The sequence below is a fragment of the Amphiura filiformis genome, chromosome 4, assembly GCF_039555335.1.
Source record: "Amphiura filiformis chromosome 4, Afil_fr2py, whole genome shotgun sequence".
NCBI classification, from domain to species: domain Eukaryota; kingdom Metazoa; phylum Echinodermata; class Ophiuroidea; order Amphilepidida; family Amphiuridae; genus Amphiura; species Amphiura filiformis.
The window spans coordinates 40,010,937-40,032,057 of NC_092631.1; the positions used below are offsets into that span (position 1 = coordinate 40,010,937).

Below are 21,121 nucleotides of genomic sequence, written 5' to 3' on the forward strand. Positions count from 1 at the left end.
ATTATTTTCTCCTTTTGTCATGAGTAGGATATACTCGTTAAATAAAGACGTCAATTATACTGCGCTAATAAAGTATCCTTACAGTTGGAAAATTAATCACAATTTTCGAACTGAACAATATTGGGGTAAATTTGTTTTTTAAATAGATGCACTAGCTAATCCTGCACATTATGACACCACATTGAATCCAATGTGACTTCAAGAAGCAAAGTTACAAGCATTTGATTTGACGAAGGTCCAGTTTTAAAAGTGACAAATTAGCCTATTCAAAACTCCACAGAATAGACATCTGGTTTGAGAGTGGTAAATGGCTAATTTATTCGTTTGGCCTTAATTTAAAACAAAAGGGACAAAAGAAATTGAAACAAAAGAACTGACAAATAAAATGAAGCTTTGAAAAGTACAGAGAAGTAAAAACTGAAATAAAAACTGCTTTAAATAACGCTTCATTGAAGAAACTGTGTTGTCTCTTTGTTTCGCTTGTTGGAATCTTTTTGCGCCTTGTATAGGCCAGTTTGTCACTTTTAAAACGGGACCTTCGTCTATTCAAATGCTTGTAACTTTACTTCTTGTGCAGGATTAGCTAGTGCATCTATTTAAAAAACAAATTTACCCCAATATTGTTCAGTTTTAAAATTGTGATTATTTTTCCAACTGTAAGGATACTTTATTGGTACAGTATATGTTGTGACAGTGCAAGTCTGATTCTAATACGCAAGTTGAATTCCCTGTGGATGCCGGTCATCCATACTCTCTTATTAATTATTTCTGCATGTTATTGAAATGTTTTAACTAATATTTTTGCTCTGATATTTTTGTATTTTACTATTCACATATCATGTTCTATTGTTTCTGTAATTGTATTTTACTATTTATTACTTGCACGCTTTGTAAAATCAACACGTTTGATTTTCAGTCTTTTCCCCTTGTTTCTGCTCTCCTTCTGACTGTATTCTTAATCGTGTTGGTTCTTTAAAAGAACATGTTTGCTTGTATATTTTGTTGTAAAGCGCTTTGAGGCTCTTCGTAATAATGCGCTATATTAAGTGCCTGTTTAGTATGTGATGTGCCCTGAGTAATTTAATTTGATGATTTATCTTTGTTTACAAAGTTACATGAGTGATGACATTTTGGGGGAATTCCCCTCTCACATTGAGCAAAACAAGTTCAATCATATCTAATTTGGAATATTTGGAAACCCCCTGAGGTTGTAAAATGAAAGTGATGTAATGGAATTCCCTATTAAAGGAAGTGATGCAATGAGAAAGGTTAATGTTATAATTAAGACTTTGGAATTCCCCAGATTGAACATAATGTGAAGGTAGTAAATGGCCCATAATAGAATGGGGTTTTTCCAATGCTTGGGATATAAGAAAATGTAAACACAATTATGGTCACAGTTGATAGTGTTGATCTGGGCTATGCTTACAGTCCAATTCCTTCAAAGAAAGGAAATTGCAAACCAGAAATATTTTATGTAGTCAAAGTACTACTATTTGCCAGTGTTGTCGGAGAAGATCTAGAATACGTCAAAGAACGTACTTCTTCCAAGAAAGGAAAATATATTCTTGTGTCGACTTGCTGAAGTCTGGTATTTTGATTCAACGCAACTGTCAAAATAAGTGGGGACAACTGCATCGCAGTCCTGCTTCCTGAAGATATTGTGTGAAGGTGGAAATAGCACCAAGTTTGGAGAAAGCAGCGCAAGGAGTTGAGTTTGGAGCAAGCAGCGCAAGGAGTCAAGTTTGGAGGAGAAAGCAACGCAAGAAGAAAGCAACACCATTTTTGTGTTAGGATTTCATACGCAAGGATATTCATAAACTCAAGTGTTCACTGGACTTCGCTGGTTTTCGCAGGACAAGTGAATAGGGATATATTACATCAGTCGTCCAGAACATTACAAGAACTTTATGATCGCCAAGAAGAAGAATGCTGGCTAAGTACAAAATAGTTAAAGAGTGATTATATTTGATTAGTGTATATGTGCATTTGTTGTCATTATATTGTACCAAACAAAACTTGCTTTCAATTAAAGACTTAGATTTTGTTAGCTTAAATAAACAGTGTATTTGTGTTGTGCATTCGTGTGAGTTCGGGTAAAAGGTGATTTTGGCCTTGAGTCAAGTACGACTCGTAACAAGTATTATTATTATTATGTTTTGCACAAATATATACGCGACGTCGCGTCGCTCCATGGTATCAGCTTATTATGTGGCCTGAAGCAACCCGGACAGGAATCATTGTACACTTGCCTGCGCACAACTGAAAGAGCGGGGTATTTGATTTGCATTTTGGCATGCATGGGTAAATCTTTAACCTGCGGCCTATTCAGGCGACGTAATTCTTGGCACTCACGCTAGTTCCGCTATGTGATACAATTCCCTATGTCATTTTAAAAATTGCACGAATTTCCAAACAAAGGTTCCTCTGCTCACGATGATTAAACTTTTGATATCAAATTTGGTATCAACCTTCGAAGGAAAGTGTATAGAAAATTATTATAAAAATGATTTTGCCATAAACTCATCAGACTCTGAGTAAATGGGGATGGAACTACTGGAGACTTTTTAATTTGGCTGTGTTTATTAATTTATCATCACTGTTATAATAGTGCACCACGCAGGTAAGGATTAATTCACCATTACTGTTATAATATATGAATCGTAGATCATGCATGTGAGGAATACTGGTCGATCATCATGCATCTGTTTGTCCTAACTTGGTATGTTTTGTCCTTGTTGTTCTGTTAGTGTACATCAGCCAGGTCCTGAAGTTTGGGGGAGAAATAAGAAAAATAATATGCAATGCATGTAATTTTTTTAAATTACTAATTAGGATATGTATTTTCAGCCTTAAACATAATTAGCAATTTAAGCCTGGTGGCAGTGATTTGGGATCCTGCAATTCGATAACACAGTCTCGGACTAAAACACATTGGTAATTTAAGCCTGGTGGCAGTGATTTGGGATCATGTCATATGATTTCATAGTCTCTGACTTAAACATATTGGCAATTTAAGCCTTGTGACAGTGATTTGGGATCCCGTAGTACGATCACACAGTCTCAGACTTAATAATGGCAAAAAGGTATAGCAGTGATTTGGAATCACGTCATGCGATTGCGCAGTCTCAGACTTAAACATATGTGATGCGATCAAGCAAAATCAGTCGGAACTCGCAAATATTGATTTTGAGATATGGCCAAACGAAGGAAATATTTCCTTTTGTTTCCTATTGTTTTGGAAACTCTTTAATTGCTCATATCTTTGGAACTGGTTGTTCAATTTTAATGAGGTTATCTGCAAAATCCAGCTTTGTAAATGCTTTTAACTATTGTATAATAAACTGGAAATTTAATTTTACCGAGTTCCGACTGATTTTGCTTGATCGCATCACATATTGTGGCAGTGATTTGGGATCCCATCATACATTTACGAAGTCTCTGACTTAAACATAATATTAATTGCTGCGTTCTTACCATGACAATAAAAATAATACAATATATCCGGAAGACATGACAAAGAAAACAGCGTTAGGTTGAGTATCCACCGTAGCACTGTAAATCGGATTGAAAATCAATGGAGAAATGCAATTGGCCAAACTCTGCATGCTTGCTGCCAATGCAAATACTGTACCTGGAAGGATTAAAAATGTAACAAGTTCAAAAGAGCCTTTAGCTCAAATAAAGTTCTAATATCCACTCAAGGAGCTCTAGTAGCGAATGTATCCACGGATTATATGTTTAATATGGACCGAGAATAGAGCCTTGTAGAACACTATATGTAATAGCAAAACGTTTCTACGACATAAACGGATTATCGCTGTAGATTATATAAGCTTTGTTGATATTATGACTGAACGAAATCCGTAAAAAGCGCTAATGCTAAAACAAACAAAAAATAGATACAATATATCGAAATATACCTCGTTCATTTGGCTCAACGAGTGTAGACAGCATTGTCTGTAACACGGGTGAATCCATCGCACGGAAAGCGGATACTACTGCCCCTGTAGACGATAAATGTTTTGAACGGTTCTTAATCATGAATTTTAATGTAAAAACTAGAAAATGACAAATGACAATCCAATTTCAATACATAATTCCAATTCTATTCCAACAAACTAATATGGACCCAAAAGACATATCAAAGAGGGTACACGTGTGTCACACTAACAAAGGATAAATTTAAAAATAGCAAAAATATGAAATAACATCGGAAACATGTGGAAACAAACAAAAGCACAATTTGTTTTTAACCCCATTGAATGTGTCACATTTTAAATGTTCATTAGGCATTTCAACAAAACAATATACAGCAAAATTAGACCAGGGCCCAACAAAAGTGGCAAATTAAGCACTGATATCTAAGAGATGAGTGGACCCCACCCTTGCAAGCTGGTCATGAAAATAAACAAAGTATTGCACTAAAATACACATAAAAATTTCAAAGATTATTAACACATTAAAAGTACAAACATTTTTAAAAACATCACTATGTTAAAAGCATGAAGCACTTCCTGCCGAGGTCACAACTATTTCCGTAGTGATGGATCAAGCGGTTTTTTTTATCTTTTGACATAGTATGTCAGGCAAAATGCCTTTTATTCACATTAAAGGGGCATTTCGTGATCCACAGCCTCATCCCCCCACTTTTCCCAAAAAAAGTTGAGATTTTTACACCACTGGATACCTCTGGCTACATAATGTTTATGTACCAAATATTTCTTGCAGATTAATTCGTTTAGCAAAAATATCGTTAAATTTGAATTTCGGTCTGGGGCACCAGAACAAAATTACAACGCATTGTCTATGGAACAGTGTAATACACATAATCATGCATAACTCGCAAACGCAAAATCGGAATCAACTGAAATTTTAGAAATAAGCTTTTTTCGTCGATATCTACTGAAAAATGTCATAAAAAGAGGATGCTAGGATCACGAAATCCTCCTTTAAATACACTATAAATATTATAACAACAAAAGTTATTGCACTACACATAATCCATATATAATAGTAGATGTTATAAAACAAATTTACATACATGTATATAATAAGAAAATCAAACAAATAATTTAAGCAAAATGACAGAGCCAAGAACAGACACGGAAGTCATCCAAGTAACTGAATATATGAATACAAAAGCCACCTAAGTCCATACTTTGGCCAAATTGAGTTAAGCATGGGAAATTGTTGCTATACATAGGCTTGTTATATGCATGAAAGAACAACTCAAATTCATTCTTTGTGTCTATTGGGCATGTGAAAAATAGCATGTATGAAAGAATCACCCAATTCCATGATTTGAGTCTTGTAACACATTGATTGAAATCCAGTATGTATAAAAGTCCACTTGTAACACATTCATTGCTAGAGAATGACTTTTGAACAAAAAATGGGTTTAATAAAGGAAAGTGTGTGGTTTATATTACATGGCAGAATGCTTATCAACATTATACATACCTGTGTGCTTTATTTTGTATTATCTTACTAGTGGTAATCTCATTCTAACATTGTTGTCTTTGTATATGATTCAAAAACCACCAAAATTTAAAATGAACCCCACGAAGTCCCTGAAATGCTAATCGTCGTACCTAATACAGGTTAATCCACTCATTTGCACGTAAAACTTACCATATTGACCAGGTAAATCTAACTGAAGGAATTAAAATGATACACGGGTTTTTCTCTCAAAATAACTTCGCATGGACTTTGGTGGCTTTTGTATTCATGTATTCAACTGTTCATCTGCGATCAACTAGCTAAAGTCATCGCGGACCAAACCTCTCATACGAAGGTCCTGCCTAAACAGTCAGCCACCTGCACAACCGATTCTTTAGAAATGCTTAGTCGCGCTAAAAGTCGATCGATACATGTTAAAATCAGCACAATTCAGAGATATACCTTTTTGCTATGAAATTAATTTTCTCGGTCAAATATAAAGCAATATTTTTTTTCTTCAGTAATGTCAGTTAAAAACTTGGTGCTTGGATATATATTTTTTTTTAAATCCTGGTATTAAAATTAAGCATCAAATTGTGTCTTTTAGTGTGATATTTTTTATTTTTATAGGGCTTGAGTTCGCCTGCGAGCTTTTTACGGAATTGGTTTTTTAGCGTCTCAAACTAATATAGTTTGCTAAAGAAAGATATTTCCCACCTCTGTAACGCACATCGTGTGGGTCTATATACTATAGTTTTGTCAGAATTTCCGTTTTTATTTTCCCTTTTTCCCTTCATGCTCCAAAAATGTCAAACTCAGTACTTTTTATCTCGTGAGCAACCAGCAGAAATAGTCGATATTTTTACTGTTGTCATCCAGGGTAATTTTCCATTGAAAAGCAAATATTGCCCGACCAGCGATTTAGTAGCCCAAATCCCCAATTGGGTTTTCTGGTAAATGAGGTGAATTTTTAAAATTTGCTCCCGTGATAGCCTGCAATTTCAATTTATATGGATTCCATGATTATGAAAACCATTTTGTCTGTCTGTTTGTTTGTTTACCTAGGTTAGTCCGTATTTTCTCTTAAAAGAGACGCACGCTTGAGGTCCATGGGAAAATCCACGGTCCAAACCTAGAAAAATTAGCGTGTTATTATACGGGATTTTAATCTTCTGTCCCTCCTATCGCCAGGTGAATTTTGTATGACCTACCCCCCCCCCCCCGCCCCCCATGGCGGGTTGCCATTTTCATTACACCCTTCAGACTTGTGTTCGGGTTTGTTTTTAATTTGACATGTAGGCGCTATACCTAAATGTATAGCTATGCTATATATTATTATGTAATATATTATTATGTATTATTATGTACATGTAGGCCTATGGGGTGGGGTGGGTGCAGAGGTGTGTGAGGTAGGTAGTGGGGGTGTATGTAGGGAAACTTTGGGGTGGTACTCAACACACTTTAACCATGACTTCCAATGCAAGGCTTATTGTTGCCACAAACGTTTTTTTCCCTTAAGGTTATTTAATAGGTTTTTTTAAACTTCCATGTTTAACCTGGTATTGTTTTAGCTGCTTCATTAGGGCCTATGACTTTCGGTGGGTTTCCAAAAGCAGTTTCAAACAAACACAAACAAAAGGCACCATACCCAGTCATCTTCGTGACAATTGAAACACTACGTCAAGTATTAACATCCAAGTTATTCTGTTTTTAGACAGGCAATTTTAAATAATTGCTTGAACAGGTTTTTGTTTAAAAACAAAAACCTGTTTAAGTTAACAATGATAATAAATGGTTCTTATAAGGCACAATCTCTGATGAGGAACTCAAAGCGCGTAAAGCACGAAATTTACAAACAAACATAAAAACAATCAATTTATAAAGATTGGTTTTAAGCTGGCGTTTAAATAACGAAAGTCTGGGGGCGTTACGAAGGTTATTTGGAAGTGTGTTCCAAACAGTTTGCTTGATCATAAAACATACAGCGTAATATTATGTTTTGTAAAAGAAAGTTTAGTTAAAAATATTGCCCAATTGCATGTAAGATTGTCGGGCAAAGTTGTTTTGAGGAGAAGCAAATTTCAACACATTGGTCCGATGATCAAATCAAATAATTAATCACTCACGTGATGAAAGATCCTCATCGTGCTATAAACATGATCAGTTAGTGGCGTAGCTGCCGGGGGCAGGGGGGCAATTTCCCCCTGGCAAAATTTGCCTCTTTGGGCCCCAGCCCCTAGTGCAAGGAAAAAAAAGAGGAAAAAGGAGGAGAAAGAAGAAAAAGAGGAGAGAGAGGGAAGAGAGGGAGAAGAGGGCAGAGAGATGGAGAATCCATACGATCGATATGCAATACCATACGATTATATTCAATAAGCCTGGCAAAATTGTCTATTTGGGACCCTGCCCCCCCCCTCCCCCAAGTGCAGGGAAATTTGGTGGATTTGGGCCACCGCCCATACAGGCTTGCCCCCCTTGGAAAAAATCCCAGCTACGCCGCTGTGATCAGTTGGAGCGCTATTAGGCCAGGGAATTTCGTTGCTATATTGAAGTTCTGGCAACACTGTACCCATGCCGGTATTCCTATTAAACCCAGGGATATCGATCCACAATGCTAGTATCAGCCTTAGATTTCACGCGTTGATTTTGAAAAAATTTCAGGCGGGAGTAAAAAGTGGTGAAATCAAAACGGAAATTCTGACAAAACTATGATATATCGCTCACGGTGATGTGCGTTAGAAAGTTGGGAAAATCCTTCATTAGCGAACTATATTACTTTGAAAAGCTAAAAGGTTGATCCAAAAAAGGCTCGCGGGCAGAGTTTAAGCCTATCAAAGTCGAAAATCTTACAAGAAATGACTGAATTTCACGCCTAAGTTTAACACTAGGATTTGAAAAAAAATACAGTTTCAAGCGCTACATTTTAACCTGACATTTACTGAAAAAATGAAAATGATTGCTTTTTATTTGGCCGAGAAAATTAATTTTACATTGAAAAGGTGTAACTCAAAATTTCGCTCATTTCAACACCAAATTCGATCGTTTGTATTGCCTCATTAAATGACTGAGTAAGCCTTGCAGAACAAAAAGAATCGGTTGTCCAGGTTGCTAACTGTAAAGAGGAACAGAAGACAAGGATGATCCCCGTATCTGAATTTGCCAATGCACATTTTGCCAACACATATAACATAATTGATATATTTTGACCGATCACTGGTAATGTCATGATGATAATTAAATAAAACATTTTCAACAGAAAGCCTAAAGTTCTTACCAAGCCTTTGTGTAATAACCCTGTTAGCAAATTCCCAAATAGGAGTGGTCTTATTACAATGAAAAAAGAAGTGCTCTGGATGATCAACAGCATTACAGGAATTGCACAAATTTGTATCTTCTTTCCCCATTTTACATAATAAACCTTTTGTAGGATAAATGTTATGAATAATTTTCCAATTAAGTGAAATAAGTCTGGCCTCACTGGTACAACATGGTATTGAACCCCAAATCTTTTCCCAATCAAAATTGTAATTGGGGAATCTTCTACACCAATAGTTCATACAAATTGGTGGAACATAAATCTTATCAACCATGGAATGTCTAAAAACCTTTGTAGAACAGGCTTCTATAGGGACTGCATTAAAGACAATTGCTTCAGTCCTAATTTGGTCTAGAACTGGTGCATTCTTCCAATCATTCGGCAGAGCTTTGCAAAGAGCGAAGTACTGAAAAGGAATGTTGCCAGTGCGCGGAATGCGGTGCCTAAAATACTCAAGTGAGTAGATTGAACCATCATCATCAAAAATATCTTTTATAAAAATAAAGCCAGCTTCAATTCAGTCTCTATAGAAAAGTGTTTTCTTGTTAACAGTGACAGCATCATTGTTCCAAATGATTTGATTGTAGTAATCAGATATGTCAGCTTTATTTGAAGTACATTTAGTATTGAACCAGACTTTAAACATGTTGTTATAAAAAACAGGAAAGGTGTCAATAACATTCTTGCATACAGTGTTGATTTGGTTGAAGCTACAATTACAATTAAACACATTCATACCCAAACCAAACTTGTTGACATAGTAAAGTGGAATGTTCTTCCAGCAAGCAGGACTAGAATTGTTTAGTTTTTTGATCCAGGACATCTTTAAAGCATTGAAAAACATCTCAACCTGAAATATGTTTATACCACCTCTTTCATAATCTGCAATAATGGTGTTCCGCTTCACCGCTTCCACTCTATTCCAAATAAATTTAAAAAACATAGTGTTTAATTTCTTTACAAATCTCTCAGGAAGGTCTACAACTGGAGTATGTATGAAAGTTGTGAAGCCAGCAATGTTTTCACGATCAAGTTTCTACCAACCATTGATTAATCCTCGCATCTTCCATGCACGGATTGAACACTCGATCTTATTCATTTTATCCTCCCAATTACAAGACAAATGATTTATTGAGATACTTGGGGAGAAATACACACCAAGGATTATTTGGCGCTAATTTCCAGTTAACATTTCCGATGCCGAAATTATTATTTTTCAAGGACCCAATCCATACGGCATCACTTTTGGCATGATTTACTGAAAGACCAGATAATCTTGAAAAGTTATCAAATACATCCATAACCGTTTTAACACATTCAGGGTCTTTTACAAAAATGGTAGTATCATCTGCAAAAGTAGATATGCGAATTTCTTTACGCTCATAGTTCTGAAATGGTAAAGTAATACCCTGGATTTGCTTGGATTGACGAATTTTACAAGCGAGCAACTCCACACTAAGGACGAAGATCAAAGGCGAAATCGGACAACCCTGACGTACGCCACAATTTACATCAAAGGAACTTGAGATGTGACCATTGTTAATAATACAATTAGTGGTATTGGAAAAAATAACTGAAATCCATTTTCTGAACATTGAACCAAAATTCAAATTTCTGAGCGCATAAAATATAAAGTCACGTTCTATACTGTCGAATGCTTTTTTAAAATCAATACACATCATAACACCAGGTAAATTATTATTATCAACATATCTTCAATAAGGCGGATATTTTCGTGTATACTTCTACCCTTAACAAAATCATTCTGATCAGTATTCACAACAGACTGAAGAATGTTTTTAATACGAGCAGCCAATGCTTTAGTGGCTATCTTATAATCAATATTCAACAAAGCAATTGGACGCCAGTTATTAAGGGAATCCCGGGGAAGCCCTTTACCTTTATGAATGAGGGAGATTATGCCACGATTCTGACAGGTGGTAAGTGACTCAGAAAGATACGCATCATTAAGCGCCGTAACAACAATGGGACCAATCTTTGATCAAGCGGTTGCATGACGACGCTATCTACGCTGTACACGTCGATGTTTTGCTGTTTGAAAATTAAGTTTTAGCCATATCCTATGGGTTTCACTGCCTAATAGGCTTTTGCAAGATGTTTCCCTTCTAAAATCATGAGGTTTCAGGTCTTAAATATGACTGGTAATTTAAAAATTTGATATATAAATTCCATACATTGATATCGCCATTTCGGTTCTCACAAAAGCGTGATCCAGCCGCTATGGTAACGCCCCGGGGTCTCCAATATGACGTCATGTCTACGATAGCGAATACACAATGTTACGAGTCTCATTGTCTTCGCCAATTATAGCCGAACAAATGCATTTTGAAGTCTTACGATTCAGATGAAAATATTAAACTTACGACTGCAAATTAGAATGTACCGATATCAGACATCTTTGACAAAGTTTTGGCATTTACCAATACTGATAATTTTGAAACACTCTGTGTTTGAGATTCATGAGGCTACTGTAAAACTTACCCAGCATAAAAACTTGTGTAGTTTTTGCGAATGCTGATATCAGATAAGAAATGGTCCCAAAGATATATGCAATCTGTAGAATCCCAAAGTAGTTGACGCAAACAGCAAATAATCTAGATAAAAAGAGTACTCCTGATAATAGAAGTGATTGGTGTCAGGCATTACTAATATTTTACCTTGTTAAAATAAACCACAGAAACATATAGCAGGAAACATTATGATTATTAACATCTCAAAAACGTAATTACTCCCCTCTCCTTAAATAATAGCCATTATTCAAAAAACGGGCTATTGTATTAAGGTGGTTTTTACGGCTATCGTGTCATGCTCAGATGTGCTTGAAAATGATACAGAATGTGGAGATGGGTGAGAAAAACTCACCTGCCAGTTTTTATTTTTTTTTCCAAAAGGAGCTTTTTGTGATTGGAAAACCCCATAGACTTTGCACACAGCATGTTTTTGGCATGTTGCCAAGTTCTTCAAATCAGCTGGATTTTTGAAAACAAGTAATTTGTTTAAATGTGATTTTCTCTCCTTTACACCCATTGCATAAATCTGGTTTTTAATTTTTTTATTGCAAAAATGCTAAATTCGAACACGGCTCCATTCCAATAGTACTCTCGAACCAATTTGTATTAAAATACTAAGGTTTTTGTAATACTATCACCATGATTACTTTACGGATTGCATTGGACATATTCTAGTTCTTTTTCTCCCACCCATATATTTAACTCTATTATGTATGAGGATTATTTTAGCTCAAATGGACACTTTAGTTTCATCACTATGTTAACTAATCAGTTTAATTCGGTTTTTACATTTGATGCTGTACAACGAATCTACGAATAAAAATAAGGCATACAAGGTTCATACCCAGGGCTTGTCGTGTTGTCGCTGAGGCAAAAAAAAATCGAACAAGAATCTGAGCCGAAAATCGTAGATGATTTAGTTTAGAGAACTAAAAATAGCAGCGGAGAACGGGAAAATATTCATTTGTCGTAAAAAAAAAACCCAAAAAAACAAAAACAAAAAACCCCAAAACACCACAAAAAAAAAACCAAAAAAAAAAAAAAAACAACAATAACAGCAACAACAAAAACTGCATCCAAAATATAAGACTATTGATTATATGAACAGGGGACAAATTCTCTATCAATATCAAGTTATATCGTAGAGGGTCGCTGCCCATCACCATCCATGTACAGTATCCATGGCCGCGTTGCTGTTGCGTGGATGGATGCGAATACTTATGCGAATAAAAATTGAGACGCCTAGCGGTGTAACTAATCGTATCTCGAGTTGGGGTGGTCGTGGGGTAGTCGTGGTCATAGTCGGCTGATGGTTTTACACAATTTCTTTTTACCAAAGGGAGCTGCTCATGGAGGTTGACAGAGACCGGTTAGGGAACATTAAAATTATTGATATTAATAAATTAACACATTATGATTTCTTCACTTTACAATAACAACTTACCCAGTGCACCACATGTAAGTAACGTAAAAGAATATATCCCTGCCGTAGCCGATGTCCAGCATAAAGGCGGGCCAAGCCCATACAGTATAAATATCTCTGTAGCTCCTACCGAGAGTTGAATAAGATCTGTTACGAAACATATAAGTAGAAAAATCCCCAACCGAATTCGTCTTTTTTCTGTATTGACAGCGAAGATGTCCATGATATCCTTGGCAAGTGTTTTGAAGGAGTTTTTCTTTGCTGAGTATGATCCAACTCGCGGTGGTAATGGAATACAAGGTGATAAAATGTATAATATTGCAACAATCACAAAACCAAAGGTGAGCCAGACAAGTGACTCAAATCCATATTCTTGCATGAAATATGCTGCAGGAATTTGGGCCAATCCAGCGCTTCCTTCAAAAACCGCACGGGCCACAGCTATCCGTAGGAGTCTAGATTTACCTCTGCTTACATCGGAAAAATAGGCGTAACAACCACCCAAGAATGATGTGTACCCACCACCCATGCCTGCTATTGAATTGGCACAAGCTAAATATAACAAAGGTAAACGAAATACTGCCATAATTCCAATTGCAAAGAGCCAGAGGGCGAAGGCCAGGCTGGAAATTAGCAAGGGAAGCTTTCGTCCCAGCCTATCACTTAAAGCTCCAAAGAAAGGTCCAGTAAATGTCGCGGGAACATATATGAATACCGAACCAATCATGACCCAATAGGCCGTTTCGGCAGCTATGTCCTGCTGTATCTGATAATCCGAATCGTTTGTGCCTTGTTTATTAATACAGCTGTCATTGAGTGCATCATCCTTTAGTAGAGTAAAATTGCGATCTTCAGCTAACCTCTCTTCTATGTATTTGGGAAAAGCTACCATTGCGATTGGTGCGGTCGCAATAGCGATCAGGATGATGGCAGGTTCAATGGTTATCCATCTTGTCTCCGATAATAGCCGGTTCTTTGAACTGGCTGTTTCATCTTTAAGGAGCCTGGATTCTATTTAAAAAAAAGACAACACCATTGTGTAATGAAGAAAGCTTTAACAACATTGCAGAAAAGTAAAGAGATGAATAAAAGGATGATAGTGAATTTCTGAACTTGTTTTACGATGATGTAATCTAATTTTAGTACGTGTCCGACCAATAATGTACTTTTCCTTCTAATGTAAGATGGGAAATTGAAACTTAGGAGGCAGATGTCCTAAAATTAACCACAGAGAGAAGAAAACACCGGATCACCAGAACAGTACCTTGACTAATCAGTCTGGTCTTATATTGTCGAATTTGGCCGAACTTCATTTTATCATACATTAGTATTTAGGTGTCCTGATTGGTCCAAAACGTATATATGGCAAACAAATTGAGGTAATGGAATCAGACGTGCTGGGGCTCATCAATTCTGTTTCTGAGTCACGGTGTTAAATATTATTATTGAATATTAATTGTTTGGCTAAATTGTTTATATATTACAACAAAACAGGAAGTGGACATACTGACCCTCGTATTTTCCTTTCGATACGATAAACAATCTTATTCATTGGGTGTTTTCTATTTTGTAAACTTAAAAGCTGACTACAATTGAACGATTCCGGGTGCGATCTATTAGACAGGCACCCATACGTCATTATGGACGGTACTACCAAGATCCCGGACTAAGATGGCAGTTCTAAATAATTTATCACGCACGCTCGAATTTCTGCATGTGCCATGCATTCTCTATCACATGATAGAGAATAATAAAAACAACAAATTCTATCGTTTATTGCACTCAGGTTTAATATAAACATAACTGATACGATTAATTTATAAATACCTTCAGACTGTTCTTCAGACATCATGAATTAATTTAGTTTATATATGCAACCAGGCAAAAGAAAACCAAGGTAATGTAACAACCTTGTCGTTCAGCTACACGTTGCTGTAAATAATAAAAGCATTTTTAATGATAAGTTTTAGTTTAAAGGTCCACAATCGTTGGCCTGGTCAACTGGCAAGTTTGTGTAGGAACTAAATACCCACAATTACTAAATGTTTATACTAGGATTTTGGGCAGGTAACCTTGTCCTTGCATATCACAATGTTCTTTTAGATGGTCTGGACCTTGGGGAGTTGGACACTTTTATCATCATGGCTTATGTTAAGAAGAAGGATAATAGGCGGTACTAACATAAAAACACAAAATGTTATGCATAATTCAATTTAATTCACAATTTTTCATACTTTTTTTTACAATTCTCCCTTTTTTCTGTCACCCTGGGTAGTCTAGTGTTAACCCCATTTTTTCGCCACCGCCTTCCGTCTACCGACGGCCTTACTTGACGGCCATGACAAGCGGGGGGGGGGCACAACTGCCCCCTGGCTATGCCACTGGTTCAATAGCCTTATTGTGATGTGATGTAGAGGGAGTTTTAAAACACGAGCCCTGAACAAAACATGATGATTACGTTATTAATATTTCTTATGCCAATAACTCGAGCTACTCTATATGAAACCTCTTCATTTTATGACATGTTCTTCCTGGTACTCACCGTGTATCGTCTCACATGATACACTAGACAGCGGCCCTCAGTCTTCAACGATAGTCAAGGTCCGTCATTTATCTATTTATGTGCATGATATTCCATGAAATTTCAAACAAATTGATGAATGGTACTGAGTGGAAGCTCCCTAGTTTAAGTGTAGGTTTAAAAACATGTATTATCAACTATCGCGTTGCAATATGACCACATTATGTTCAATCATCAGGTCATTTTATATAACAGCATATAGTATGCCAGTAGTTCAATCAATATATCGATAAGATATCTTTATAAGATCATGCATGGGTGATTTTTGTTCTCCGTATTACTTGTTGTCACGGGGTCACTGCACACGTATTTTATGAGTTAACGCTGCATCCACGTCCTTGATTTGTAAATCTTCTCAAATCCGTTAGCACTCAGAACGCTTGTCATCAGTTTCTATTGTTATGCATAGTCATGTTAAAAGTCGATCGATACATGTTATTCTGGTATCAGATATATCGAATTGAATTCTGAATACGAGGAATGCCCTTCTTATGTCAAATAAATTTGATTTTTTGAAATTCGCGATATAATACAAATTTTATGAAAGTTATTTTAATATGAAAGTTTAAAAATAATATGAAAGTTTCATATTATTTTTAAATTTTTGATATTATCCTCGAAGTAAACTTTCTAAATCTAAAAATGTGTACTTAAAGTGTATGTACCTGGGATAAAACAAAAACCACGACCAATTGACAATTTTTGACCTTTCATATTGAAGATATACATTTTTTCAAAAAGACCTTAAAAGTATTTTTTTGGTGTTTTGGGGAATAAAATCTATATCTTCAATACAAAAGGTCAAAATTTCCAATTGATCATTTCATTCCAGCTACATACACTTTAAGTACATATCATTCATGATTAGATTAATACATTTTACTTCGAGGGCTGTTAAATATCAAAGATATCAATTTTTAATCATTTGCCATAAAATGTGTATTAGGCCTACAGGCTGAGTCAAAAAGAAGTAATCTCATGTTTGAGGGGCTGTAACTCAAGATCTGCAAGGAATCTGCTAAAAACAAAAATACCACTGGAAAGAGCAAATTCTACACGTCTAAATAAATAAAATAACTGTTGCAATTGCTCACAGCAAATTAAAGTTATACTCATTTGGATACAACCACCCATTTTAGTAGTTGCACACGGCTGATCCATTTCAATTTCGACGAATCAGCAAAGTGCTAACAGGATTTATTGTTGAAAAGACAACTTTTGCTTTTAATTAATATTCAACAAAGTCCATGACGGTACTTTAGTTTGTAGGGATAACAATTCAAGTTTTTACGAACGATCCGGCAGAAGCGTGATTGGGGAATATTGGGTAAAGGATTGAGCTGATCTTTGGTCTTGCTGTAACGCATGTCTAACTCTAGCAATGTTCACTTGTGATCTAGCAGATCGTGGTCTGCCTGAAGCTATCGGCTGTCTGTTCCTCAGTGTCCCATGCACATTGAGCTTGTTCACATTCTTATATAATGCTCCCTTGCATGAAACCCGGTTAGCTGTAGGAAATTGGAGACGAAAAAGACGCTAAAGACGCTAAACTTCAGTGGGACTCTTAGCTTAATGACACTTCGTCGACAGAAACGTGCACTCCTGTGCGGTAAATTGTGGTGTCATATTGTCATTTGGCCCGTTTTATTATAATGTAGCGCAATGAGGTAAAATTCATATTGAAAAGAGCCCTTTAAGACGTAGGAATTATTGATCGAAACCACACCTGCCACAGAACTTTATTTGCATTTGAAAATCGCGCCTTACCAATCAATATAATAGGTAAGCCCCTACTTCAGTACTTAGGAAGTGAAACCGTGTACAGCTACAAAAACGGGTGGTTGTATTCAAATGAGTATAACTTAAGATTGCTGTAAACAATCGCAAAAATTCTTTTTTTAATTTAGGCGTGTAGAATTTGTTCTTTCCAGTGGTATTTTCATATTTAGCAGATTCCTTACAGATCTCGAGTTACAGCCCCTCAAACATGAGTTTACTTCTTTTTGACTCAGCCTGTATATCGTGAATTTCAGAAGAGCTAAATTATTTGATACCCGAAGGACATTCTTCGTATTCAGAATGCAATTCGATATATCTGATGTACTCTCATGTTCCACATAAAATACTGTCCAAACGTTCATACCAAGAGCCCTAAAACCAGCACAATTCAGAGATTCCCTTTTTGCCATGAAATTAATTTTCCCAGCCAAATATAAAAAAAAAAAAAATTTTTCTTCAGTAATGTCAGTTAAAACATAATGCTTGAATAAACATTTTGTTTTAAACCCTGGTGTTAAAATTAGACATGGAATTGTGTATTTTAGTGTAAGATAGGCCTTAACTTCGCCCGTGAACTTTTTTTCGGAATTTATTGTTTTTAATTTAAACAAAAGGCCTAATATTGTTTGATTGGCGTAACCCTACGACCGACCCTAAAAATAGGCCGGACTGTAGACTTACTTTTTCTGTGTGGGTCTACTGTCTACATATTATAGTTTTGTCAGAATTATCGTTTTGATTTCATCGTTTTTCTCCTGAAATGTCAAACTCAGTACGTTATCTCGAAAGCAACAAGCAGAAATAATCGATAATTATCCAGGTCCGTTTTGCATTGAAAGCAAGGATTATCAACCAGCGATTTGGTAGCCCAAATCTCTAATTGGGCGCTCTGGTAAATTAGGTGAATTTTGGACATACGGGTGTCAAGTTTTTTGATCCAATTTTGTTCTAATCCATAACAAATTTATATGCTGGTAATAGCGATTCCGAAGATAGGGCACATCTGTGAGCTCAAAGCTCAAAAGTTGCATTTTGGGCTAAACCTAATGTGATTTTAAATCTCATAATGATTACGAAACACAGAGTAATCCCGGGAGGGTGCATGTGACGTTCTTTTTATCAACATTGTCTCCTGCCTGTAACATAAAGCGCAGTACCAGATAGTGACGTTTTTGTAGTAAGGTAAACAGGTCCAACAGGAAATATTTAGCCAGATCATAAACAAGAGGTTAAGCTAATAATGACCTGCACTAGAACGTGCAAGAGATGAAATATAATTATAGGGAAATGGTCGTTGCGAGAAGATTTTGAAATAACCCGCGGGTTACAAGCCATTTTATAAAATTTGACGTCCGTAAGAAAGGTATTTCGTTCGTTCCGGATATTCCGTACATTTACAGGAAATGTACACTATTCTGTCGGTCCAACATCCGGGCTACCTCTAGTCTCCGGCCCAAACTGCATGTGACTCACGGTTTGTTATGAACAACAGAAACCGGCTGTGAAGGAGGCTACATAGCGATGTTGTTGGAGTGACATTCAATTTCGGAAAAAAAACGACACTCGACCATGGAATTTAATTTTAAGTTTGTCAGTATATAAACGGTAAATCAAGTAAGTTTCTTCCACTCTGAAGGCTTAGAAACGGTTGTTTGATTCCACTGACTATTTGCGATCGAAATGTACATAACACCAATGACAGAAATCATCAACAAAAATCGAATCAGGGACTTGTTTTCACTCAACCGTGAGTCGCATCATCAACCGGAAGTGACGTAGCACGGACCAATAGAATAATTACAATACCAATGATAAGCAATGATTCATAATTGTATAGTGTAGAATGTATTGACAGAACATTGTATCGTTTTAGTAAAAGCCAGCCTTTTACAGCCTGGCCCGGGGGTGCACTCACTAAAATGGGTGACGGGGATGTGCGCCACATTGACCCTGATTTTTCAACTCCCCTCACCAAATGACCCCTTTTTGTTTTACTGAACTCTTTCTCACTCAATGACCCCTTTTTTGTTTTCCTGTCACCAAAATACCCCCTTTTTCATGATTTTTGGACAAATTTCTGATAATCTCTCGCTGAATTACCCCGTTTTTTTATTATTTTTCAAAAATTTCAATGACTTTTTGAAAATTTTGTATCAACTTTTATATTTTGACCCAAAATTTTCCCAGTCTTACGGAAAGATCACCCTTTTTGTAAAAAATTCCCCAGTCTCACGAAAAGACTCCCTCTTTGGGGAACTTTTCACCGAAAGACCCACCATTTGTGGTGTCTAGGCTCTCACCGAAAGACCCCTAGTTTCGACCTGCTGTCCGCACATCCCCGTCACCCCGAGTGCCCTCCCCGGGGAAGAAGGATTTGAGATTAGGCCTAATCAATCAAATCACAAACATGCGATGCCGTTCCTGAAAGTATGGACATTTTGCCAGCAAAATCATTTCAGTTGTCAGCAAATCTTAAGTTTAGTATCTGTAAGTGCCGCCTTACTGTTTGACAATGTGTAATATATATAGCGCTCATGTATCCCGGTAAAATTAGTGTTGTAGCCGTCAACTGGACGATTGTGCTCTCTTAGCTATTTTAACCGGTACCTCACTTATAGCTGGACTAAAACCAAACTGTGGATATGTTACTTTTAGGCAGGACAGGTTGCTAAGTTATTAAGCCTAGAGGGAGCCCAATCTCGACATTAAGTGTTGCACTTCATGTAGTGACCCAATTGTTTCCAATTGTTCTATATCATTGCTTATCCAGCATACAAAATACTGGAATAGTGTCATTTCAGATTCCATGGTTAATAGAATTAGTGCTCTAATAAACAGGTCGCATTGAATGTTGAATAATGGGCTCGTAGGAAGAAAATAGAAAAGCAAGCGTAACTTAATGGACACTTGTTAAATGTCGCGTCCGGATGATGATGTAAATAGAAGTGACACTCTGCCAGGTTTAATTACACATTTTTGTACCATCTCGTACACTCTCAGAACATTGGTTAAAAAAATTAGCCAACTTGGTTAAAATTGTAACCAACCATGTATTTACAGGTGAACAACCCAACAGTTGGTTATATTGTTAACCAACCTGGGTTGGTTAACAATATAACCACAGGTTGGTTAAAAACATTGACCAACTACTGGTTAACATTACGGTAACCAACCAGTTGGGCAAAGCATGTTGGGCAAAATGGGCAAAATATAACCAATAGTTGGTTAAACACTATGAATGGAAATTCATTTCATTGTTCATATTTTAACCAATTGGAGACATTTGAAGGTAGGAAATTATATTATAAACATTTTATCGGGTATAACACTTACTTTAAGTGTATGCTTAAGCTTACCGGTTGTGGTGGTAGTTGTCGTCGATAAAGCATCGTAAGTCTTGCTCACAACTCAGTCTCGGCATCGCACACACTTTATAATATAATTTCCTACCTTCAAATGTCTCCAACAGATCTTGAAGACCCCGATCCACAGCTTTGCAGCAAGCCACTCATATCGGCCATCTTGTTTTCTGAAATGCATTTTTTTCTAATTCTTTGACCAATCACAGTTCGCAAAGGAACACCATGTGACCATGGTTGGGCAAAACCATACTTTGCCCAACTTTATTGGCGGGAAAAGGATGTTTTTTGCCAAGGTTGGTTAACTTTTAACCAACATTGTGTAAATACCATATTGACAGGTTTGACCAACCATGTATTAAACTGTATTTTGCCCAACTTCAAGAATCTTAACCATTGTTGGGTATTTTTTAACCAACTGTTTTCTGCCCATTCATTTTTTATCCAATTTTCTGAGAGTGTATAATACCCGAAAAAGATTAAAAAGGCAATGAATTCATTTTAAGTTTACGAGTCTTTTCTAGCCTTTCAACAAGGCTCTGCCTGGAGCACCGTAGTGGGAGCGCCATCTATATTAATCTACTCGCGCCTTCGGCGCTCGCTGTTGCGGCTTCGCCGTTCGCCCCCCTAGGATCGCGAGGTCTTTGAAAAAGACTAAGTCCTTTCCGATAAAGATATTGTACATGTTCAACG

At 36.5% G+C, this 21,121-nt stretch overlaps 1 protein-coding gene and 1 long non-coding RNA gene across 2 annotated transcripts; both read right to left on the bottom strand.

The window, feature by feature from the left end:
- Positions 1-2,327: 2,327 nt before the first annotated feature.
- LOC140150194 (lysosomal proton-coupled steroid conjugate and bile acid symporter SLC46A3-like) lies at positions 2,328-13,601 on the bottom strand. Its single transcript, XM_072172198.1, has 5 exons — positions 12,731-13,601; positions 11,258-11,389; positions 3,924-4,007; positions 3,478-3,634; positions 2,328-2,767 (listed from the first exon to the last, which is right to left on the bottom strand). Exons 1-5 carry the CDS (start codon positions 13,599-13,601, stop codon positions 2,698-2,700), a joined length of 1,314 nt encoding a protein of 437 aa, XP_072028299.1. The 3' UTR covers positions 2,328-2,697.
- A 30-nt stretch (positions 13,602-13,631) lies between these two features.
- Positions 13,632-15,472, bottom strand: LOC140150891 (uncharacterized). Its single transcript, XR_011858860.1, has 3 exons — positions 15,252-15,472; positions 14,537-14,641; positions 13,632-13,720 (listed from the first exon to the last, which is right to left on the bottom strand). It is a non-coding gene; the product is annotated as an uncharacterized lncRNA (long non-coding RNA).
- Positions 15,473-21,121: the final 5,649 nt, after the last annotated feature.

Bases quoted from the DNA above. Each gene is read 5' to 3' on its own strand.
- LOC140150194 (XM_072172198.1), bottom strand. From the start codon at position 13,601: ATGGTAGCTTTTCCCAAATACATAGAAGAGAGGTTAGCTGAAGATCGC. The intron at 11,390-12,730 runs GTAAGTTGTTAT...TTCTATTATCAG, and splicing joins ACTTACATGTGGTGCACTGG to GAGTACTCTTTTTATCTAGA. The intron at 4,008-11,257 runs GTAAGTTTTACA...TATCGTCTACAG, and splicing joins TACACAAGTTTTTATGCTGG to GGGCAGTAGTATCCGCTTTC.